The 25527-nt window shown below is 39.8% G+C and overlaps 2 protein-coding genes across 8 annotated transcripts in view; one reads left to right on the forward strand and one right to left on the reverse strand.

Annotated features, from left to right (window-relative positions):
• cacna2d3a (calcium channel, voltage-dependent, alpha 2/delta subunit 3a) overlaps positions 1 to 25527 on the forward strand; it is an 807750-nt gene that overhangs the window by 634523 nt on the left and 147700 nt on the right. The window lies entirely within an intron of this gene.
• Positions 3509 to 24315, reverse strand: LOC125460421 (leucine-rich repeat and transmembrane domain-containing protein 1). Of its 2 annotated transcripts, none has more exons than XM_059649885.1 (3): positions 24183 to 24315; positions 18899 to 18968; positions 3509 to 4767 (listed from the first exon to the last, which is right to left on the reverse strand). In XM_059649885.1, the coding sequence occupies exons 1-3, from the start codon at positions 24195 to 24197 to the stop codon at positions 4334 to 4336; spliced, it is 519 nt and encodes a 172-aa protein (XP_059505868.1). In that variant the 5' UTR covers positions 24198 to 24315; the 3' UTR covers positions 3509 to 4333. The 2 variants fall into 2 exon arrangements, with proteins under 2 accessions (XP_059505868.1, XP_048403861.1); XM_048547904.1 differs by having other exon boundaries at positions 18899 to 19495; positions 24017 to 24315.

Raw genomic sequence — 25527 nt, forward strand, 5'->3', positions numbered from 1 at the left:
ATTGAAACAATTTTGTGAAGTGCTTCATATGATGGTCTCAGGCCAATTTGTTTGGGAGAAAAATTTCTCACTTAATGCCTGCATTATTTTTTCACTTTTACAGCAATAAACATTCAAAAATCCCTCACATTTGAAAAAATTGTAGTTTAATGACAAAATAATGTAAGTAACTCATTTCCAAGCTGTTTGCTTTGAAAATTCGCTTACACTTGTACTGCTGGTTGCTTCACGATGTTTTTACAATGAAATTAAACACTGATTTTACAACAAAAACACTAAAACCAATAAGTTATGTAAAGGAGTGAAAGGACTACATTATTAAAATTTAATTTAATTCTGCAACCTATTGAAATATTGCATTGTCCTGTAACAGTCACAAATGACAAATTAAATTTGCCACAAAAATCACAGTAAGAAACAATTAAATCTCCAGTTTAGTCACAACAGTTGTGCTCAGACCCACTCAATGTGATTGTACATAGTAGCAGTTTGGCAAGGACTTTCTTCAACTACACACACTGGTAAAATTTCCAACAATTTGATGTGCATTGCCTGTATTTACCATCTCTCAGCATTGCTTAATTGGTATGCATCCGAGCGTTTGAGGAGGTAAGTAAATATAATGACTGTTCAAGTTATAGTCACTGCATGCACAGCCAAGGCCCAGAGAAGTGGGGAAGAGGTACACTTCCATGCTCAAAGTGGTTGTGAGGAGTTGGGGGCAGGCACATGCAGGAACACAATACCAAAGATAGTAAAAGAGAGAAATGAAAAATCATACCAGGAGAGGGTCATGTAATTAGTATCAGCAGATAACATTCAAAACATCAACATTTAATCATTGGAGAACAAAATCACAGAAGTTCAAGTCAATACATACTTTGAATTGAACTCTTTTCCCTTGTAAAATGAAGAGAATGGATCACCAGATGAGTAGTAACAGGCAGTGACATGTTTGTGTTCCCCGCAACTAGCTAGCATCAGCTGAAAGATAGTGGTGACATGTTGGGTATGTGGGGGACAGTGGTTGGTGATGGAGTCAGTGGTTGCACAGTCAAGGATGATGATGGGGTGACATGTTGCAGGAAAGTGCTGATAAGTTGTGATGGGATCATGTGTACTACACATTCCAGCTGCAGGCCAGTGAAGGACAATGGAGAGGATGGTGAAAGAGCTACTAGAAATCAAACTGGGTTACATCAGTCATCCCAAAATATTACTAAACTTTGTGAATATTGTATACTGTCAAGTCAGTCTGGGGACTGGGCTGGTCTGGGCTAGGCTGTGCTTGTGAGGTTTGGTTTCTAACCTGCAGTCTGGCAGTAGTTTTAAAGATGGGAAAGGATTGATGAGGCCACTAGCACATGGAGCCTGGCTTCAATGCTCCTTTTTCTCCAGACCAGAACATCTCCAAGTTAAAGCTCACCCTCCTGCAGAACGACATGGAAAAAAGCTCTGCTAACCCAGCGATCCAATTCCCCCTCCTGCTGCTCGGCTGGAGATTAAAAACCTACCTGCCCTTGTTTGAAGAACATTTCCCAGTATAATAACCATTATTATTCTTTCCAAACTCAGTTCCTCATAAAAACAGAAAGAACGCGGATGCTATAAATCAGGAACGGTCTCCTCTACACTGGGGAAACAAAGCGCAGACTAGGTGACCGCTTCACAGAATGTCTACGTTCTGCTCGCAAAAAAGACCCTGAGCTTCCAGTTGCCTGCCACTTTAGCACATCATCCAGTTCCCTGGCCAACATCTCTGTCTCCAGCTTGCTACAGTGCCCTAGTGAAGCTCAACGCAAGCTGGAGGCACAATACCTCATTTTCTGCTAGGGGACCCTGCAGCCCTCCAGACTCCATTTTGAGTTTGATAATTTTAGGGCCTAAACTCTCCCATGTCCCAGCCCCTATCCCACACATGTGGTGTTGTTACCACATGGTCTGCCAATGCACACTATCTATTGTTAGTCATGAACAGTCTCCATTAACAACTATTCACTCTCCTGGCCAGATTGTTATCACCTCCTTTGTCTATCCAACTGTTCTTCTCTCTCTTCGGGTTCTATTCTATCATTTACGCCCCACCCCATTTCCCTCCCTATTTTCTGCGTATAAACCGACGTTTTCCCTGCTAGCATCAGTTGTGAGGAAGGGCCACTGTTCGCGAAACGTTAACTCTGATTTTTTTTCTTCGCAGATGCTGCCAGATCTGCTGAGCTTTTCCAGCAACCTCTGTTTTTGTTCACTTAATTCCTCCTTCTCTTTTTAACTTGTCCTCACTAATTTAAGTGGGGGTTGGGGGTGCAAGGGGAAAGACTTTGGAAACAGGAGAAACAACAGGGTGGAAGATTTCTGCCTTGGACTTAGTGTATTGAGATCTCTATATTCTACACATTAAGTAAATACTGACAGGCAGATGAGTGTTACCATCCTTCAGAAAACAGATTATATTCTTGTGCCGCCATCTCTTTCTGAAAATTGATTGCAAATGATTGTGATCACCCTAAAAAAGATACAAAGGCATTTAAAAAGATATTTCCATGATTCGTGATGTTTAACCAAGAGGAAAGATTGAATCAGCTATTGTGTTTGGAACAGAGCAATGGAAGATGAAATTGAAGAGTGTAGGATTATGGGCGGGCTCAGATAAAGTCAATGGGAGCATCATTTTCAATTGACAGAGAGGTCAATAAACAAGGGCAGAGTATTTATAGTAGAAGGATTAGAGAGGAGGCGAGGAAAAAGATTCAATCCCAACAGTCACGTATGTCTGAAACTCACTGCCTAAAAGGGTGATAGAAGTGGAAACTTTCATCCTATTTAATAATTACTTGGTTAGGTACTTGAAGTGCTGAAACCTGAAATATTAAAATCCAGAAATGAGGTTAAATTAAATAGCTCTTTAATAGGATGACAATTATGCAGGCCTTGAATCTGTTTGATTTCCATATACACATGTATACGTGATGCTGTTGTGTTCTAAAGATTATTAAGTCAAATTAATGCTTTTTAAAGTATTTGGTTAGTATCCTCCTCTTTTGTAGGTTACCATTCAGATGTTTTCTTTGAAAAGAAACTTGTTTAGTAGACGTAGTCTAAATCACAATATTTTAAACAAAATTGAATTAGAGTGTGTTCATAAAATGTAATTGTATTACTGGCCATGATAATAGTTGAATGAGTCCACAACCACGGACTTCACAGATATTCTTTGGATTGTTTTGCTGTGGTTTAGAAACCATTGATGGTACATAGCGAAGTCTGCTGAGAATTATTTTTACTGTAAACATCGCAAAACTTAGAGAAATTATGCAACATATTAAGACCTTGAAAAACTTTTATATTTTGTTTTGTCTTGAAGTTTTGTTAATGTATTGATGTTATTCAAGAAGTAAAGCAGACATATATATGGCTTTGGCAGCTCTTTAATTTGAGATTTAAAATGTATGTGTGATTGATTACAGATAATATTTTTCACAAAACATTTAAATAACTACTTTTACATTCGTATTACCCATTTGTAATCATTAAAAATTGATACTATGTTATATCAGGAATTTTGATCAGTAACTTTTTATCCATTTGAAAACAATGGAGTACATGATACAATTATTGGTCGTGTTAACCTGTAAATATTTTCAGAAGGTTTTCTGATATATTTTTACATTTTCAGTGATGTAGGCTTCAAAATTATACAATGCTATATTAGCCTGTGCACACTTAATACTTTAAAAGATTTACTTTATTCATTCATTACAATCAAGTGAATGCCTCCTTGGTTATACTGAGTGACACGCTACAGTTTCACTATATTATTTCAAGGCCATACTCTATGTGACTTATTTGAACAGAATAATTGTATTCCAAAACATCATACAAAATAAATTGCTGAAATGTATCTTCAGTAAAGGATACCGATGTGATCCCAGTTACAATGCTGTAGATTAGACTAATTTACTAATAGAATAAATTGTATCTTACAGTTAAAGTTTAAATGAAAAATACAAATGATCCTTTATGCACTGTATAATTGAATGCATAGCATTCTTCATAATACGTTTAACAATTTTTTAGTTTCCTTTCTTCTTTTAATTGTACACTTTATAATTGACACTGTTAATCTAAACTAATATATACATTAAATGATATACATTAAAAGATTTACATGCAAAATTCTGAAGGTCCAAAGTGCTCCAATAAATTAAAGCAGTCTGGTACATTAGATATTTGCTAATTTATGAAAGCATTCATAAGCTGATTTTAGATTGTCATCATTAATACATGTTGGTTCTAGCTTATTATGATATTCTAAATGCAATCGGAAAGTCAAAATTCATGGCAGTGAACCGTCTAGTGGCTCCTTCTCTTCAGCACTTCCTTGTTCAATCTCTGGACCCAGATGTTCCAGTTTCTTTAGTTCCCTTTGATATTTAGCCATAAGAGCTGCATAAGAACAGCCATAAATCGCAGCTGCCAACATCATCAAGCAAACTATTCCACAGATGACACCAGTTATCACAATTGTGGCAACAGCATGACGTAAGCTGCCTGTTCGTTGCTTGGACTTTGTAGTACAGTCTGCATTATTGGCATTTTCATTTTTGACATGAAGGTTTTGTGCAGTAGGACTTATGTGGCCAGAGTCTGCATGAGGTGGCTTATGTTCAACAGAGGAGCATAGTTGGAATAATTCATGAGGGATTTTCATAAGGTCTTTACTTCTTAAATCTTCAGGTTCTGTGCAGAGAATCTCATCAATCTGACCTCCTATATAAAACAGAATGAATAATAGTATATAATTTATTCAATCTTTTTTCAAAGTAATATATACCTCATCTTCCTGTGCATTATACATTTATTACACTCAGAAGTCTACTTATAGACATTCAAATGGAGATACAGCAAATAAAGGAATCCCAAGTTCCTTCTTGACCTGTTGCTTACTTTGTTTGGATTTGTTTTCTGAGTAGTTTTATAATAAATTAACAGCTGCCAGTAAGATTACACATTAAAGGATATTTATTGATTCTTCAGACATTTAGAACATGGAGATACTTCTTTTTATAATACAATTTTCCTTCTTTTCTTTCTTTCATCCATATTAAATGAGGTCACCTTCACAGCAATAATAATTTGATTTTGGATTTGGCCAAATTGTTTTTTGTAGTCAGATGGTTTTGTTGCATGCTAATCCTTCTGATTAATTTCAGCTGGCACCAATATACCCTGGTGTGTCTACACCAGTGGCTGGATACTTAAATAACTAACAAGTCCTGGAGTAGGACTCAAACCCACGGTCTTTCAGATCAGAGGAGGAGAGCTACTCGCTGAACCCATTCGACTCCCTCCATTGTAATACGTTTTTATGTTCTGCAAATATTAAATCCCATTCATAAAATATTTCAGATAGCCAGTTGAATACATTGTGGTATGAGAGTTCATACAGTTTGTCCTCACTTGGAGAAGAGAATAATCGCTCAGGCTAGAATTACTGGGAAGGTGGTGGTATGTTGATGATGACACAGAGCTGGTAGTCAAGAACCTGGGTTAAAGTACTGAGGTTGTGGGTTTGAGACCACCACAGAAGATGGTGAAACTTGAATTCAATTAAAAAAATGGGATTTTTAACAAAAAAAGTGAGCTTAACATCTATTGTCATCAAAATCCAACGGAATTACTCGTAATATCCTTTAGTAAAGGTCATCTGCCATCCGTATCCTGTTTGACTGACCCATGACTGCAGATCCGCAGTGATGTGGTCCATTCTTAATTTCCTTCTGGGCAATTAGACATGTCAATAAATACTGGGGAGGCAATGGCCTAGTGGTATTATTGGTGGACTGAAACGGATAACATTCTGCGGACCCTGGGTTAAAATCCCACAATGGCAGATGGTGGAATTTGAATTCAATAAATATCTGGAATTAAGAATCTAATGATGACCATGAATTCATTGTCAATTGTCAGACTCATGCCCTTTAGGGAAGGAAACTGCCATCCTTGCCTCATCTGGCCTAGTCAATACTGCGTAGAGCTGAAGAAACACGGCAGGTCAGGGAGCATCAGAGGACCAGGAAAGTCGAAGTTTTGGGTTTACCGGGGAAGGGAGCTTGGAAATAAATAGATGTAGGGGATTAGGCGGGAAGAAGGTAGGTGATGTGGTGATAGGTTGATGCAAGTAGGTGGTTGGAGTGGTGTGGTGGATTGATGGGAGACAAGATGGACTTCAGTGTCAGGTCAAGGTGGGTGTTTGAGAGGGAGGGTTGGATATGAGATGAGGCTGGGGCTGCGGAGATTTTAAAACTAGTGATTGTATGTTGAGGCCATTGGGCTATAAACTCCTGAGGTGTTGTTCCTCCAGTTTGCGTGTGGCATCATTGTGACACTGGAGGAGGCCCAGGATGGAATTGTCACCAAGGGAGTAGGAGGGGGATTCAAAATGGCTGACAACTGGAAGGTGTTATCATTTGTCACATACAGAGTGCAGATGCTCCACAAATTGGTCATCGAGTCTGCTTGGTCTAACCAGTGTCGAGGTCACATTGGGAGCAACAGATACAGTAGATCAGGTTGGAGGATGTACAAGTGAATCCCTGTTGAATTTGAAAAGATTGTTTGGGGCCTTGGATAGAATTGAGAGGGGAGGTGTGGGGGCAGGTATAACACTTCCTGCGGCTGCAGGGAAATGTGCCGGGGGTGGTGGGGTTAGTGGGAATTGTGAAGCAGACAAGGGAGTCAGAGAGTGAGTAGTCCCTATGAAAGGCAGAATGGGGTGGGGAGGGAGATATCCCTTTGGTTGTGGGATCACATTGCAGGTGGCAGAAGTGGCAGAGAATGATATGCTGGATGCGGAGGTTGGTGGGGTAGTATGTGAGGACCAGGGGGACTCTGTCCTTATTTTTGTTGTGGGAAGGGTGTTTGAAGGTAGAAGTGCAGGAAATACAAGAGATGCGGTTGAGGGCATTATGAATCAATGGAGCGGGGATGTTGTGGACCTTGAAGTAGGAGAACATCTGGGATGCTCAGGAGTGGAACACTCCATCTTGGGAGTAGATGCAGCGGTGGCAGAGGAATAGGGAGTGAGAGATTGCATTCTTACAGGAGGATGGGTGAGAGGAGGTGCAGCCAATATAGCTATGGGAGTTGGTAGGTTTGAAACAGATGTTGGTGCTGACACGGTTACCAGATATAGAGACAGAGAGGACGGGAAGGAGAGGGAGGTATCGGAGATAGTCCAGGTGAATTTGAGGTTGGGGTAAAAGGTGTTAGTGAAGTTGGTGGAACATGGGAGCATGAGGCCCCACTGTTACAGTCATCAATATAGTAGAGGAAAAGGTGAGGGTTAGTGCCAGTTTAACAGTGGAAGCGGGACTGTTTCACATATCTGACAAAGAGGCAGGCATAGCTTGGACCTATGCGGTGCCCACAGCCACCCCTTTAGTTTGTAGCAAGTTGGAGCAGTTACAGGAAAAGTTGTTGAGGTTAAGGACAAGTTCCGTTTGGCGGATGAGGGTGTCAGTGGAGTGGGACTGGTTAGGCCTGCAGGAGAGGAAGAACTGGAGGGCTTTTAGGCCATCTGCATGGGGATACAGGGTACAGAGATTGGATGTCCATAGTGAAGATGTGGTCCAGGGAATCGGAAGTTTTGGATAAGGCCAAGGGCGTGGGTGGTGTTCCAGACGTAGGTGGGGAGTTCCTGGACCGGGGGGAAAAGACAAAGATGAGATTAGCGGAGATGAGTTCAGTGGGGTAGGAACAGGCAGAGACAATGGGTCGACCAGAACAGAGATAATGGGAACTGCAGATGCTGGAGAATCCAAGATAACAAAGCGTGGAGCTGGATAAACACAGCAGGCCAAGCAGCATCTCAGGAGCACAAAAGCTGATGCTTCGGGCCTAGACCCTTCATCAGAAAGGGTCTAGACCCGAAATGTCAGCTTTTGTGCTCCTAAGATGCTGGTTGACCAGGGCAGTCAGATTTGTGGATTTTGGGAAGGAGATAGAAGCGGGTGGTGCGGGGTTTGGAAATAATGATGTTGGAGGCTGTGGATGAGAAGTCTCCTGAGGTGATGAGGTTATTGATGGTATGAGAGATGATGGTTTGGTGATCAGGGGTGGGGTCAGAATCGAGGGGATAGTAGGAGGAGATGTCAGAGAGTTGGCATTTGATCTCCATGATGTAAAGTTCAGAGTGTCATACTACCATTGTGCACTCCTTTATCAACAGGTTTGATGGTAATGTTAGATTTGGAGCGAAGGGCAGCGCATTCCATGGGGGAGAGTTAGGAGTGAGTGAGAGGGGTAGAGAGATTGGGGTGATCGATGTTGCAATGGCAGTTGGAATGAAGAGGCTGAGAGAGGGCAGGAGGCCTTGGGGTGGTGTCCAGGAGGATGGGGTTTGTTGGAGGCAGGAGATAGAGTCGGCAGAGGGTGAGTTAGACTCACGGTTAAAGAAATAGATGCGGAGGCAAAGGTGGTGGAAAATTTGTTTGACTTCTAGATGTGTATGGAATTTGTTGATGTGTGGGTTTAGGGGAATGAAGGTGAGTGCTTCCCTCCCTCCCATCCCCACTTCCTTGACCTGTTACTACCTGTCCATCTTCCCTCCCACCTACCTGCCCCACCAGTCCCACTAACCAATCTCCAACACCCCCTACCTGCATCCACCTATCATCACCCCTCCTAACTTCCCTCAGCCCCACCCCACTCCCTCCATTTATTTCTGAGCTCACTTCCCCCACCCTGGCCCTCGTGATGGGTGTAAAGCTGAAATGTCGACTTTCCCGCTCCTCCGATGCTGCCTGACCAGCTGTGTTCCACCAGCTCCGCACTGTATTGACTCTGACTCTAGCACCTGCAGTTCTTGCTATCTCCTGGTCTGGCCTACATGCAACTCCAGACCCATAGCAATGTGGTTGACTGTTAACTGCCCTCCAGGCAGTTAGGGATGGGTAATAAGTGCTGCCTAGCCAGTGATGCCTTCATCTTGTTAATGAATAAAGAAAAAAATGAATAAAGAAAATAGCTAATGACACCCACATCCATAAAGGAATTTAAACAAAAGTAAAAAAGAGAACAGAGATAATGGGAACTGCGGATGCTGGAGAATTCCAAGATAATAAAATGTGAGGCTGGATGAACACAGCAGGCCAAGCAGCATCTCAGGAGCACAAAAGCTGATGTTTCGGGCCTAGACCCTTCATCAGGATGAAGGGTCTAGGCCTGAAACGTCAGCTTTTGTGCTCCTGAGATGCTGCTTGGCCTGCTGTGTTCATCCAGTCTCACATTTTATTATCTAAAAAAGAGAACAAGTGTTTATATCAAATAAAAATAGGTCATTGATTGGAAACATTAATTCTGTTTCTCTCCTGACCTGCTGGGAATTTTCAGCAATTTCTAACTACTTCTGACTCCCAGTAGTTGTTTTGCTTTTGTTTTTGGGTTTATGAAAAGCTGTACTGTCTTATTTTATGCACAACTCCTTAACAAAATGCTTTAATAAATCAAATTTTTTGGTATGTACAGTAACCCCAAATTCATCAAGTGTTGAACAGCAGCATAATCTTGGGTCTCTAACAGATCTGTAACAATACCAGGAACATTCGAACTAGTGAATGTGCTCAAGGTTCCTGACAAATACAGACTCCAGTGTTTGAAGAATATATCATTAAGTTATGATAATTTTGTATCATATTACTAGATTACCAACACTCAGGATGCAAAATTTAATCACCACCATGCAATGTTGTGAATTAAATTCAGTAATTCTGGCACTAAAAATGATAGCTTGATTGTAAAACCTCAAAGGTTTCACTCCCATACTCAATCTCACCAATTTATTTCTGTCCCAAATTCTTTAACTGGCCTTTAATCCCAAATGAATAGACCTAGTCAGCCACTCAGTTGCATTCCAATCAACCAGGGATGGTCAAACAATATGACCTTGTCAGATTCACTTGCATCCTGACAACAAAGAGCAAAGAAGTTTATTGAATTGTTTCGAAGCATTCACAAGTAACCAAATGGTGTCAAATGTGGCAATACAAAATAATAGCCGTACAAGTAGAGGATACAGTTAAAAAGATGTGCAGCATAAAGGCCTCAGGCTAAACGTGAATAAATCATTGTAAGTAGTTTGAAAATGTAATTTTAGGAAGGCCACAGGATTTTGGACTTTGTATGTAGAAATCTAGTGGCAGAAAACGAGGAAGCTATGAGAACCTTTAATACTGGGTTCATTCACTAGCTATTGTGTCCAGTTCTGGGCACTAAACTTTAGCAAGAATAGGAGGACTTAAGGAGAATGCAGAAGCATTTATACAAATGATTCCAGGAATTAGGGATGTCAGATTGAAGAACTGGTTTTGTCTTCCTTAGAACAGAGAAAGGTTTAAGAGGAGATTTGAAAGAAATATTCAAGATCATGAGGGGACTTAACAGATTAGTTATAGGTTATTTGTGGGAACAGTCAACAATCATAGGACACAAATTTAAAGTGAAGAGCCAAAGGCAACTTGAGGATAGACATCTTTAAATAGCAAGCATCAGAAGTCACTGCATGAAAGTGTGATGGGAGGCAAAATCAATAATGGCTATCTAGAAGACAGGATATGCAATCCATAAACTGACCAATCAGCCAAATCAGTATGATGGCATTAATGCTCTACTCAAACCTTAGCACAACACCCCTCATCCAAATCTAACATCATAACTCTCCATTCCCTTCTCCCTTAAATGCCTGTCTAACTTCCTGTTAAATACATCCATACTATTCACTACAATCAATCCCTTTGGTAGTGAGTTTCATGTAATGCTTTGCCGTAAATGTTTCTTCAGAATTCCCTATTGGATTTCCTGCTGATTCTCAAATTGAATCCTCCTAGGTATGCTATTCCCCACAAGGGGAGACATTTCCCTGGGCGAGTGGTAGTTGGGTGGGTGTGGGTTGTGGGTGGAGGTGAGGTCAGTGTCAGCGCCACAGTGACATAATAGTAATGTCATGGGATTGACTATTCAGTACCCAGGCTAATGTTCTAGGGTTTGAATCCTGCCACGGCAGATGGTGAAATTCAAATTCCATACAAGGTTTAATGGTGACCTTTAATCAGTTGATTGCTGTAAAAGTAATCTATCTGGTTCACTAATGCCTTTTAGGGAAGGAAATTGGTGATCCTTATGTGGTTTGGCCTTTGTGACTCCAGACCAACAGTACTGTGGTTAACTCCTAGCCACCTTCTGGTCATTAGGGATGAGCAATAAATGTTGGCCAAGTCACTATAACCCACATCACATTAGTGAATTGATTTCTGTAGTACCCACTTTCTCAAAGCTTTCAATGTTTAGAGACCTCTACTCGGTAACCTTTAAGACTTGTTCATCCTGAGGGGTGCAACCCAGCTCATCAGGCTTTTGCTAATTTTTATTTTGTATTTATACCACACATTTCTAGTATCAATGTTGTAAATTCTATCTGTGTCCTTTCCAATGCATCTATACCCTTCTTATAATATGGTGTCTAGAAGTATGTGCAGTACTGTAAGTGTGATCTAACCAAGCTGCAATACAAATTCAATATAACTTCACTACTTTACAATTCAATCTCTCTGGAAACAAAACCTTGTGTTGATTTGCCCCGTTTAAGGCCACGTTAACGAGAAGGACTTCATTTAATAATTGATATATTTGTACTCCAAGACCCTGTTTTACTTCTACTCCATGTGAATTTGCATCTCCTAAGAAATAAATCGCCAAGCCTATTTTTCTTACTAAGCTTCTCACTTAACTGCATTGAATATCACTTACCAATTATTTGTACATTTGGCAAGTTTACTAAAGTCTTCTTGTAATTTGTTGCAGTCCTTCCCAATATTGATAATCCTCCTCCACTGCCCCTCCCCAAACAATTTGGTGTCTTTTACAAACTCTAAAAAAATGGCTTTTTGGTTCTAAAATCCAAATCATTGATCTAAATTGTGAATGGCAGTGATAATTGTGGAACATCATCACTGTCTTCATCCACTGTGAGTAAGTACCTTTTATTTCCAAACTCTGCTTTCTGTCTTGAAACCGGCTAGCAAACCATTCTGCCACTTGCTCTCACTGAACATACTTGAAGGAGAAAAGAATAAAGACCACCAGGAAATGACAGGGGTGTGGAACTAACTAGGTTGTTCTTGGAAAGACTCAGCACAGACTCAAAAAGACAGTGGCCTGCTGGTATACTGTAACCATTATGTTATTCTATGAAATCCATACCTGGCAAGCTAAATATGAACATTTTGATCCTTATGAGGACATTTGTTGTCATTATGACTCTATGGACTGGAATCTTCAAAGCAATGACTGAAGCTTTCAGTAATGCATGTTTCACTGACACAAATGAAAATTGATCTTGAAAATTGCCAGCCACATAGCAAGCAAGATTAAGCTCTGATTCTTCCATCTCTCTGCCCCAATCTAGATGAAAAAGTAAAGCTGGGCAGAACGTGGAAGTCATGATCAACCTCTTCTGAGCTCTGATCAAACCAGACCTTGAACACTGTGTCCGGTTTTGGTCACCAAGTCATACAAGAGATACATTCAAGCACTGGAGGGATTATAAAGAATACAAGGTACCCAGAAAGTGGCGGGAATGTGGAACTTGCTACCACATTGATTAGTTGAGGGGCACAATATAAATACATTTCAGGAGCAGGTGAATGTGCGCTTAAAGCCAAAGAAATCGAGGATTATGATGGTAGTTGAGCCAAGGAAGGATGAAAGAAATCTCAAGTGGACTATAAATGCCAGTATGATTTGAATGGGTTGAATTGCCTGTTTGTATGCTGTGTATTCAGTGTCATTTAATATTAAGCCTATCTGAAATATGATGATAGACTATAACTCAAATTTTCAACCTGGTACATTGTGATCTCATGCAGCTATTCGTCCACCTCTTGTGGTTATATTGACATTAAAACAGTTATTAGCATTTGCAATTACACCTGGAAAATTGACAACTCTGTAACATTAAATGCAAAAGTCCAGAGATTGCTAACAACGATTCCCTACTCCTCTATAGGATCTGCTGTTGAAGTCCTATGAATAAAAGACACCCGGAAATCATCTGAATTGTTATGAACATGTCATTTTACACGTTTAGTCTGTCTGTAAGAACCCTTGAAAAATTTATACTTTACCTGAATCTAGTTACACCATAAGTGTAATTTAACTATATTAACCACTTTAGGTAAATTTGGTTAATTGCACTTTTGGTGTAACTGGATCCTTAATATTCTACTAAGTTTGTAATTATTGCTAAATGATCTGACCCTAAAAATAAATTATGCAATATCAAATGTCTCCATTGTAATAGATTTGATAGATTCCATAGACTTGTTAAAAAATAAAAAAAAATTACATTTGTTAAGGTATTTCAGCTTTTATCTTAATTCCAGTGTGTGCACCAATCCTTATTTCACTGTCTTTAAAATGATTAAACAGTCAAAGATAATCAGTAGCTTTTACTTGCTGATTTACAGTAAGAATTCTTCAATGTGGCTGGCTGCTTGGCCTAGTTGAAGACAATACTGCAACTGGATAAAAATGTGAATACAATCACTGCTGGGAAAGATGAAATCTACACCACAGAGATCACTAAATCTTTGTGGACCACTTTTCTTGACGTGGCCATGAAAATCGTCATTACCACTGACCACAAAATCTGGGTAATTATACATAATGTAAAATAACATGGAGGAGGTAATACTTAATTAATTTGTAGGACTAGGTCAAGGAGATTTGGGTTCAAATGAGTTAAAGGTAAATTATGCGTTGGAAACATGAGGTTTTGCCATATAGAGTAATGGACACTTGCAGTGGAATTCCAGATAGAATCAAGAAGCTAAAAACCCTGCATGCATTTCAGAAATAATTAAGAGTGGTTTAATTTGGGAGGAAACCATAAGGCATTTCTGAATGGACGTATTCATCTGTTATTGTTATAGTTTTGAATTTATAGGAAAAATTCCCTGAGATCATAAACAGATTTTATGCACCCAGTACCAGGGAATACCACTTTATTTCATTTGTTCATATGATGTGAACAAAACCAGTACTTATTGCCCATCTCTGTTGGTTGTTAAGAGGGTAGTGATGAGCCACCTTCTTGAACTGAGTTAACAAAGTGTAGAGCTGGATGAACACAGCAGGCCAAGCAGCATCAGAGGAGCAGGAAAGCTTGACGTTTCGGGCCTAGACCCTTCTTCAGAAAGGGGGGAGGGGAAAGGGATTCTGAAATAAATAAGGGGAGGCAGATAGAAGATGGATAAACGAGAAGATAGGGTGAGAGGAGACAAACGGTCAAAGAGGCGGGGTTAGAGCCAGTGAAGGTGAATGTAGGTGGGGAGTTGGGGGGGGATAGGTCAGTCCAGGGAGGACGGACAGGTCAGGGGGGCGGGATGAGGTTAGTGGGTAGGGGATGGGAGTGGGGCTTGAGGTGGGAGGAATGGCTAGAGAGGCGGGGACTAGCTGGGCTGGTTTTGGCATATGGTCGGGGGAGGCGAGATTTTGAAGCTTCTGAATTCCACATTGATACCCTTGGGCTGCAGACTTGCCAAGCGAAATATGAGATGCTGTTCCTGCATCTTTCAGGTGGCATCATTGTGGCAATGCAGGAGGCCCAGAATGGACATGTCTTCCGAGTTGTGGGGGGGGAGTGCAATTGAAATGATTCGTGACTGGGAGGTGCAGTTGTTTGTTGTGAACAGAGCGTAGGTATTCCGTAAAGCGGTCCCCAAGCCTCCATTTGGTTTCCCTGATGTAGAGGAGGCCAAAATGGGAACAGCGGATACTATATAACATTGACAGATGTGCAGGTGAACATCTGTTTGATGTGAAAAGTCTTTCTAGGGCCTGGGCTCGGGGTGAGGTGGGAGGTATAGGGGCAGGTGTAGCACTTGGTTCGGTTGCAGGGAAAAGTGCTGGGGGTGATGGGACTGGAGGGGAGTGTGGAGCGGACGAAGGAAGGAGTCACAGAGAGAGTGGTCCCTTCAGAAAGCACATAAGGGTGGGGAGGGAAAACTCTTTGGTGATGGGGTCAGATCGCAGATGGCGGAAATATTGGAGGATGATTCGTTGGATTTGGAGGTTGGTCAGGTGGATCGTGAGGACGAGGGGGATTCTGTTTTGATTATTATTGCAAATAGGGGATGTGAGAGATGAGTTGTGGGAAATGAGGGAGACACAGTCGAGGGCATTTTTGATCACTGTGGAGGGGCAGTTGCGGTTTTTGAACCTTCTTGAACTGATGTGTTGAGTAAGCATGTCTTTGTTGCTGTAAGGGAATGAAAGAACAACTGTGTAGTTCCAAGTAGGATGATGTGTAACTTGCAGGCAGTGTGTTTTCACGTGCCTGCTACCCCTTTTGTTCTAGCTGGTACTAATCATGGATTTGTAAGGAGATATCAAAGGACCCTTGACAAGTTGTTGCAATGCATCTCGTAGACAGTGCACCGTAGGTGAGAGAATAAATGTTTAAAGTGGCAAATGTGATGCCATAAAATGGATTACTTTGTTCTAGATAATGTCAAGCTTCTTGATTCTTAATGATTATCATCAAGGTGAGAGGATAATATTCCATTACACTCCTGCCATGTGACTAATCAATGATGGAAAGGCTTTGGGAGATCAGAGGTTATCCTGTGTAACCTGAGTTACTCATCAGAGAATACCCAGCTTCTAACCTGCATTTGTAGTCATAGTATTTATGCGACTAATCCAGTTGAGCAACTGATCAAAACTGACCTCAGGATGCTGATGGTAATCCCAGTGAATATCTAGGGAATTTGATTTGACCCTCTTTTGTTAGAGATCGTATATTAACTGGCATTTGTTGGCACAAATTCGACTTGTTGCATATCAGCACAAGACATTTTTCTATTCATTCTTGAGATCTAAACATCCCTGGCATTTGTTTATTTGACATCATTTAATAATTATCTCTTGGGAGCTTTGAGCATGTTGTGGTGAACATTCTTATTGAACCACTACAGTCTCCACAGCTGTTAGGAAGGAAATTCCAAGATTTTGTCACAATTACGTCCAATTATTGTTGTCCCAGTCTTGTTTAAAGGGGCAATGGACTGCTTCATTATTTGAGAAGGTGTGAATGGAATGAGAACTCTGCAACTCCCAGCAAACATCTGGACTTTTGTCCTTTGTTGAAACAGCTGAAGGTGGTCAGGCCAAGGATACCACCTTGAGGATATTCTGGAGCTGAGGTGATTGATCTCCATTTTCTATTTTGCTAAGCATGATTCCAGCCAGTGGAAGGTATTCCCCACCCACCACTGCCCAATTTTTATTGACTTCAGTTTTGCTAGAGCTCTTGAAGGTCACAGTCAAACATATCAATACAGGGAGGCGATGGTCTAGCAGTATTATGGCTGGACTGTTCACCCAGCGACCAAGATAATGTTCTGGGAACCCGGGGTTGAATCCTGCCACGGCAGATGGTGGAACTTGAACTCAATGAATATCTGGAATTAAGAATCCAATGATGACCTTGCATCCATTGTCAATTGTCGGGAAAAACCCATCCGGTTCACTGGTGTCTTTTAGGGAAGGAAACTGCTGCCCTTACCTGGTCTGGCCTACATGTGGATCTAGACCCATAGCAATGTGGTTGGCTCATATCTGCCCTCTCGGCAATTAGGGATGGGCAATAAATGCTACCTAACCATGGTTGCCCTCACCCTGTGAACGAATAAAGTGAAAAAGAAATGCTTGATGTCAAAGCAATATCTCTCACCTCATCTCTGGAATTCTTTTGTCCATTTTTGGACAAGGCTGTAATGAGATCAGGGGCTGCCCTGATCTTGGTGGAGCTCAATCTAAGCAATTGATTTATTCATCATCTTCATATCGACATTGAAGCGTCTTGACTTCCCGCATATGCTATACACAGTGTTTTAGGAAACAAATAAGAGAATAAATTCTGAACAAGTTCCCAATTTTGGGGCTCAAAAAAACTCAAACCTGTTTTGTTTTTTCCACTCAATGGACAGTGTCTGTGTCCCTTTACAGCATTTCTGCTGAAGCCATGGAAATGGCAACTGGAGTCAGAACTGCAGTTTGAGGCTTTTACAAAAAGCTTTGATTATCAGCAAAATGAGGGGCTATGTTACAGGAAGAAGAAACAAGGGAAAGGTAAATATGAAGCACTGCAGTTTGTGGTTGTAACGTGGCACATAAGCATGCAACCACATTCACTAATCAATGAACCTATTAAATCATGCCACATGGCTCTGTCTGGATTTTCTTCTGCAACTGATTTAGTTTCCTATACTTGGAGCCTCAGAATCACACAAGTGTAATGACACAGAAGAGGCTATTTGGTCCATTGTGCCTGCAATGGTTCATTAAATGAGCATCATTACCTGGTGCCAATCTCCACTTTTCTCCTCATCCCCTTGCACATCATTTAGATCCAAATAATTATCCATTGCTGTCTTGAATACCTCAATTGTACCTGCCTCAACCACGCTTCCCAGCAGTGCATTCAAGATCCTACCTTTTTTCTTCACTTCACCCTTGCTTCTTTTGCAGATCACTTTAAATTTGGTTAAATTTAGTTCTGAGGAAGGGTCACCAGACCCAAAATGTTAACTCTGTTTTCTCCTTCACAGATGCTGCCAGACCTGCTGAGCTTTTCCAATAGCTTTGTTTTTGTTCCTGATTTACAGCATCCACAGTTCTTTTGGTTTTTAAATTTATTTCCTCTTGTTCTTATTTCCTTATTTAATTTATCTAGCCAGCTCGTGATGTTGAAAACAACAATCAGCTCTCCTTTCAGTCTTCTTTGATTCAGGGAGAACAGCTCCAACTTTTCAATCTATCCTTATAACTGAAGTTCCCCATCCCCGAATGCTTCTAAGTAGTTTCTACATGCTCTGTGATGCATTTGCATCCTTCCTACAATATGACACCCAGAACTGAGATGTAGCAAATGCCTATTACAAGTTCAACATATTCTCCTTGCTCTAGTAACCTGTGCACCTATTAATGAAGTTGAGGATTCAGAATGCTTTAGTTAATGTTCTCTCCACCTATCCTGCCATATCTAATGATCTGTGCACATTTATAGAAAGGTGCCTCTGCTCTTGCAAACCCCTTTAGAATTGTACCGCCAATGTTTGATTGTAACTTTCATTTACTAACTCATGAATTTGTGTTGGTGAGTAAAGAAATTGTTTAATATTATAATTTTCTATCTTGGTTTTTATGTGTTTTTGTTTTAACTTTGACCTCTATTTCCCCACATTTCTATTTGTGTCAGTGCCCAAGTCCAATTCCTTCACTTAAGGTACAATCAAAATCAAAATAAGTTCGAGGATCAGATAGATCCTCTTTTTTTTGTCTGCTACTCTGTCTGCTGTTTCATGCTGTTGTGTCTAGGAGTCACTCTAATGAAATATTTATACTTGATGAAATTTCATGGATGTTCATAACCTATGTCAAACTTCCTTTTCACAGCCAATCTGCCCTGACTACGGTATAATTGAGAGCATGATTCACATATGAGGTCACTCTTTTGTGATTATTATACATAATTATTTAGAAGAAAAGCTTGTAATACTATTATCACAAGGAAGTGAAATAAGAGATAAATCTATGTGTGTTAGTGAGAGCTGACAAAAGGCAGGGATGACTTAGACTAATGCCAGGAAAGGATTACGGTTGTTACTCATATTGTGACACTGCTTTAATGTTTGAATATGAGCTGGAATTATGGTAATATTAACAAGAGTTTTAAAGCCTGTAGTTACTTCCAGATTCACTTAAAGAGCCATTCAGTTATCATGCTTGAGTACAAACAGTATAAATAGTTCCTGAAATACTAAAAGCACATACTACTAACCTTTGTACAGAAAGCTCTCCAGCCAGAGTTTCAATCCACCCATGTGACAGTCACATATCCATTGATTTTTCTGCAACAAAAGTATTTGTAGATTTGACAGTGAATCCAGAAGGGCAGTGTCTAGTTGATGAAGTTGGTTTTGATGCACACCAAGCCAGAACAGATTCTTCTGGTTCTTGAACAAACCCTCAGGCAAACTTGTAAGATTGTTAAATGACAAATCCAGTTGCTCAAGATTTTGGGTTTCATGAAGAATTTTATCGTCTATATAGTTGATGGAGTTATTTGCAAGATTCAGTTTGAGAAGATTATGCAATCCATCAAATGTATTTGCTGATAAACTTGAAATAATGTTATTTGACAAGTCTAATACCTGTAGTTGAGGCATATCAGTAAAAGCAGCGTTTGATATTGTGTGAATATAGTTGTTTTGTAAGTATAGGATTTCTGTGTCGGGAGGAACACCTTTTGGAATCTCTGAGAGTCCATTACCTGTGCAGCTCATTTCTTTCAATGTAATATTACATAGACATCTCTCTGGACATCCAATAACTGAGTCTACTAATAAGAGACCAAGAATTCCGAAAGTGATTTCACCTGTAACCAATGTAAACAAACAGTTATCTACAAGTATGATTACTGTTGAGTTAATTGCTGCCTGTGATGAGCAATACTTCTCATTCCGGAGCAAAATCAGACTAAAATTCCATTATAATTGCAGTGTTCGTAACCAACACTATAAATTAGTGCATGATTCTCCTTGTTCCTCCGGCATCACATTAACTATGACACAAGTTTCCAGCGATTTAAGACTCAATTTGGAAATGCAAAATGGGGGTGGTACAAGATAAATGGCAATCTTGTCAAATTCAGTCTACTTCTTAGATCTATAGGACCTGTGCTGTAAATTTCTAGTTTGAAAGTGCATCAGAAACTTCCTATATTTTCACTGATTGGGAAAGTGACTGAATTTAAAAATGCACTTAACAGAATATTTAAACAGATCAGCATGGTGGCTCAGTGGTAAGTACTACTTCCTCACAGTACCATGGACCCAGGTCCAATCCCACCCTTGGGCAGCTGTGTGGAGTTGGCTCATTCTCCCTGTGTCAATTAGGTTTCCTCAAGGTGCTCTGGTTTCCTCCCACAGTCCAAAGGTGTGCTGGTTAGGTAGATTGGCCATGCAGAATTTCCCATAGATTCCAACATGGCAAATGCAGGGCTACAGGGATGGGGTGGGATGCTCTTTGGAGGGTTGTTGTAGACTAAATGGGCCAAATGGCCTGCTTCAATACTGTTTAGATTCTGTGAAATTCGAAGACTTTTGGAGTCCAGGCACTTTCTTATTAGATTCTTATACAAACGATCATGTCAAGATTAGATTATTAATATGATTTGCATCTGCAACCTCCACATTGTGGCATGTTATTCATAATTGCCCATCCATTTATATTAAGGGACAGAAAACTGTTGTCTGCATACCACAAATATCTGATTGGCACTAGTAGTCTACGAGATTTTTCTGAGGTGCAGGGTGATACATAACATATCCCTTTGTTCTGTGATTTTACAATAAATTTAGACTTTAATAACATGTTTAATTGTTGTTAGTTTGATATGCTTTACTTTATGTGTTATCTAAAATATAATCTTTGTTATCAATTTATTTACATTACTTCTTTAAGTTTAAAGCTAACTTACACAACTCTTTAATAACCTCGCCCCACTGCCAAATTATATTCTATTTCAAATAAAAGGGGTTCTTATTAATCCATCACTGAAAACTCTGTTTGTTTCTCTGTAAATTGGTTGCAAAGAGGTAGGTGATAATAATCTGAACTGCCTTGAAATTTCTGACTTGCACCTGTAACTGTCTCCTATTTTGTTTCATTAATACTGTAATGCAGATGGTGTATGTGTGTTCAACATAGCAAACTGAATTTTGTGACAGAGCTAGAGGTGGGAAGAAGGATAATGGCTGGGAAATTCAGAGTTACACTTTGGGAAGATTTCCCATTACTACCCTACTTCCAAGGGAATTTTCCAGGATGGGATTCTACAGAAATCAGAATTATCCATCATTTTCACTCAGTTGGACCAGCCACCAGCTGAGTCTAGAGAGTATCAGCACCTTGCGGTGGCCTCCCAACATTAGGTCAGAGGATCAAAATTGTCTCCTCACTGAACCAATGAATGATCCATTAGTCTGAAAAGGCTGGAAATGTGGCCAATACCATTTCTGTAGAGATAGTAGGAACTGCCAATGCTGGAGTCTGAGATAACAAGATGTGGATCTGGATGAACACAGTAGGCCAGGCAGCTTCAGAGGAGCAGGAAAGCTGACATTTCGGGTCTGAAGAAGGGGCCAGGCCAGAAACATCAGCTTTTCTGCTCCTCTGATGCTGCCTGTCCTGCTGTATTCATCCAGCTCCACACCTTGTTACCATTTCTGTAGAACATTTTCCCCTCCACATTGATGGCACTAATAAAAGTTGGCTATCTTTTACTTTTAAAATTCCCTTGATGACAAACAATAATTCAGAACTGTACATGGGCCCAATATTGGGCTCCCACTGTTGTAGTAAAGTTCAAAACAATGTATCACTGTGCCACCCTCTTTACTTTGCAAGCAAGCGTGCCATTCAGTAATTCGAGTGTTTCTCTTACATGTACACCAACTAAAGAATATGTTGGATGGTTTCACTTCCTCTCCCTAACAGAAACACCCAAGTTATTTTATTGTGCATGAGAGCTCATCCTTTTTGGCAAAATATTATGAATTGTTAGCTATATCCCTGTGATGGTAACTGAGGTGTCCTTTCAACTCCATGCAATGATGTTAAGGATGCATGCTTTTAACATCACTGGAGTAGAGGCAAAAGGATAAATTGTTCATTTGTACTGTTTCCTGCATTACTGAAAGCTGGTTCCTTATATAAACACTGAATTTGTTGATCATATTTCTGCACAATGGTTGTCTGAATGTAGTTTTCAAACAATTTGAAGCCACTTACTTTACGTGTCGTAGAAAGTAGACTGTGGCAATTTAAATGCATCAATGGGAGCATTCATGAGAGGCACTCTTGAAGTACAATTCTACCATCAATGAAATCTCTATAGTATTTTCTGCCTCCTTGTATCCTATTGGGCAATCAGAACTTAAGTATTCAATTAAACTCTTGACTGATGTTAAGTTTTCCAATTATCATCATACCATCCTCCAACGTGAGTGCATGAATTCTATACATCAGACATCATTCATGAAGATGCATTATCCTTCATTTAACAGCTATTTGCCTTGGGTCTGATTTATTAACTAACACAGCCAGGCCAGTGGCTGTGCAGCATCTCTCTCCAGTACAAAATCAGCTTTCTCTTCTCTGGAGGGTATCATCAATCAGTCTCTCTTTTTTGAGTCTATCTTTGAATAATTTCCCTAAGTAATAGATGGTTTCCAAAATTCATCTGTTTGTTGAGGCTTTGACCAAGCTATCATGACCCCCTCATAAATGCTTGGTGCCAACAATTTTCTGTTCAATGAAATTTTTGCAACTATTTTTACCCTAAATATGATATGTTAAAGTTATTCATATTTGACATAAAAACATCTCATTAGTTCATTGATGAATTACTCATCAACATTACTTACATCAGCAGAATGTAAGCCATTTTTAAGGGAAGGAGAGTAATTTTGAGCCCCGAACTGATATTCATGTTTTACTTTTACAGCAGACCACTGATGATTTTGTAGCTTTTCTCTTTTCTGTATATTTGCCTAATTTTTTAATTTAATTTCCAGAGTGCAAATAGTATTTCTCCTTCTGATCAGTGAAAAAGTGTTCCAGCTTTCAAAGTGCAAATCTATTTTCTATTACTTAAAATTTAAGGCTAATAGTGATGGAAGTATGTTTCTTAATTCAAATTGGATAACATGTTGTTAGGCTTGTTGATTCACCTGCAGAATTTTTGTTAAGGCTCTGAATCAGCTACTCCTTTATTTAAATACGATGGTTCAGAGTTTAGCATGCATAATTTGTACATTGCTTATCCATACATAAATCATTCAGGAATTTGGGATGAGGAATGAGTAATTCACGTTGTTCAAATCATCACAAATTACTGGTCAATTGCTCGCTTCCCCCCCCCACCCCTTCACTAGCCTCACAAAAAAGCAGTTCCCTCCCATACTCTTCAAGAATGTATACGGTGTTGCAACTGTGCGTTAGTGAATAATTAAATTTAGCACTACATTACAGCTTCTACTTAACAGCATGAAGCACCTTTAATGACAAGATTACTATTAATGATTATATTTATGTTATGAAATAGGTCTTTGTTATCACAGAATATGAGTACTGCTGAAAAACAACACATTTTGTCAAAGGTTTATGTGCTGCACTCACCAGGAGAATTTGCAAGATTCCAATGTTCACAGCCTATTGTTCCATTTGAATACCTATTGATATTCTGTTGAATTGTCCCAATGAATACAAGACAAAAGATTTGACAAAATGTGTTTTTTCTCTCGTCAATTCAAAAGATTTATGTTCTTACTCTGGTACTCAACATCTCTGAAATGGGGGCATCAATAAATGAAACTGTGAAGACTCAGTCCTGTTATTTTAAAATTCTTTTTATCAAATTTTTAAACTTACAATGCAATTCTTTGTTACTATACATTTGTGCCTGCTTGATAGTCATTCTTCCCCTTCATTATTACTCTCTTTGTATAAGATTTGCCTCTACACACTCTATTTTCCCTCAGTCATTTCTTTGTTTCATTTTCAATCCTTACATCTCATTGGTTAAAAAGCTGGACTGTAGTCCCCATGGTTTAGCAAGATCGCAGATTGTCTGATTCATTCTATGCACTGTATCAATTCGTACTTCAATGTGGGGCACAAAGAATCATTAATCTGAAGCCTGAAAGGAATAACTAATTGAGTACAGTACAATACAAAATGCCCAACTCCCACAAAACTAATATCAAGTTTTAAGTGCATTAGGGACTTCAGAAGCTGCACCAAATGCACAAGAGACAAATTCTAAATAGCCTAAAAAGCCTAATATTCCTAATTTTAATTTATATAAGATCAGCCACTTAATACACAGTCTTACCTTGCATTGTTTGTACTTGGTATTTTCTTTCCTTTCAGATAGAATTGAGCTAATCCAGAGATTAATACAACATGAAAGTTGCACACAGACGTTGATATTGATTTATATTTCCAATATTCACAGTCTAATGTTCCATTTGAACATTAACTGAAGAGGATTGTGTTACCTCAGGTGGGATCATGCGGTCGATAGGAAGGGTAGCCTTGTAAGGGTGCTTAATTTTTGCTGCAGCCTTCCCACAGTGTTTTTCACAAAGTAAGTGCTAGCTTACCATGTCTCCTCCTAACATGCCACATGAGCAGTGGCTGTCAGTTTAGAGGAGACAGCTGTGCCTCACAAATCAAGATTTTATAGCTCAGGTTTTGCAAGTTTTTTTTAATCTGTCAGAAGTTCAGTGGACAAAAATAAACGTGCCCCCTGAAATCCAGGGCAAATGTTAAATTCTTTCAATATTAGTGTTGCTAACAAATCTACTAAGTTAGTTAAGATCATGTGTGACTTTCAATGTGTATAGATCTTGATATTAGACATTGACCTTTACAATATCTGAATGAGTAACGTAGCCTTTTGATGTACGATTTTGTCTCTGCTCTTGTTTATCTCTTGAGGTTAATGTATTTTGCAGAAGTTAAATATATTGGTTCGAGTTGTAACTTCCCCTATTCGGGAAAAGGACAGCATAAAAACAGGAGAAGTTGGAAATGAATGTACCTATCACACTGAAATACTGTTCTGAGGTATATAAAACAAGTCAAGGCAGTATGTGCTATTTGTGAGTGTTATTGTTTTTCCTTCTAATTAGAATAAATGAGGTTGCAGAGGAATATGGAGGTAAAATTACAAGAGTAACTCACATCCACTGAGCATGTTTCATTCCTGCTGTGCCTAATGTTAACCAGCTGTTTTGATCAGAAGAGCAGAACACCCGCAGAAAGAAAGTGGGCAGAGCTGTTCAAATCATGCATGTCAAATCTAATGGTATCATTAGGACCACATCCACAATGTCAGCCAGAGGCCTGAAGGCAGGGTGCACTGCCCTGTCAGAGCAAAACGGTGACAGAAGATCTCGGGACTGAAGGTGCTGAGACTGTAAAAATGATAAACTGTATCCTCAGCTTCTCTTGTGGACGAGGAGGGATAAGATTGTTCTACTGCCTTCGTAAGGAAGCTTCAGTTACGATGATTTACACCACTTTGATTGAGCATTGTCAGACCCCCGCATCTGAAATCTTGATTGAGCATTGTCAGACCCCCGCATCTGAAATCATGATCCGAGCTTCTCTACCTCCTCTAACCTCCTAGTCTCTTAGCCTTTTTCCTTCCCTTGTCATTGTGACCCCAAGCTTAGCACCTCCCCTCTTCTACCTCTCACTGCCAAACCAGTTGCCAGAAACCATCCATATTGACCACTGGCAATGGCCTCCTGCAACTTATTTTGTGCGCCTGCCCACAGATCAGACTGCCAACCTGGCTTGCTGCAGCATTTATTTAAATGTGGTTTTCCCATTATG

Source organism: Stegostoma tigrinum, chromosome 11, assembly GCF_030684315.1.
Source record: "Stegostoma tigrinum isolate sSteTig4 chromosome 11, sSteTig4.hap1, whole genome shotgun sequence".
Lineage (NCBI taxonomy): Eukaryota > Metazoa > Chordata > Chondrichthyes > Orectolobiformes > Stegostomatidae > Stegostoma > Stegostoma tigrinum.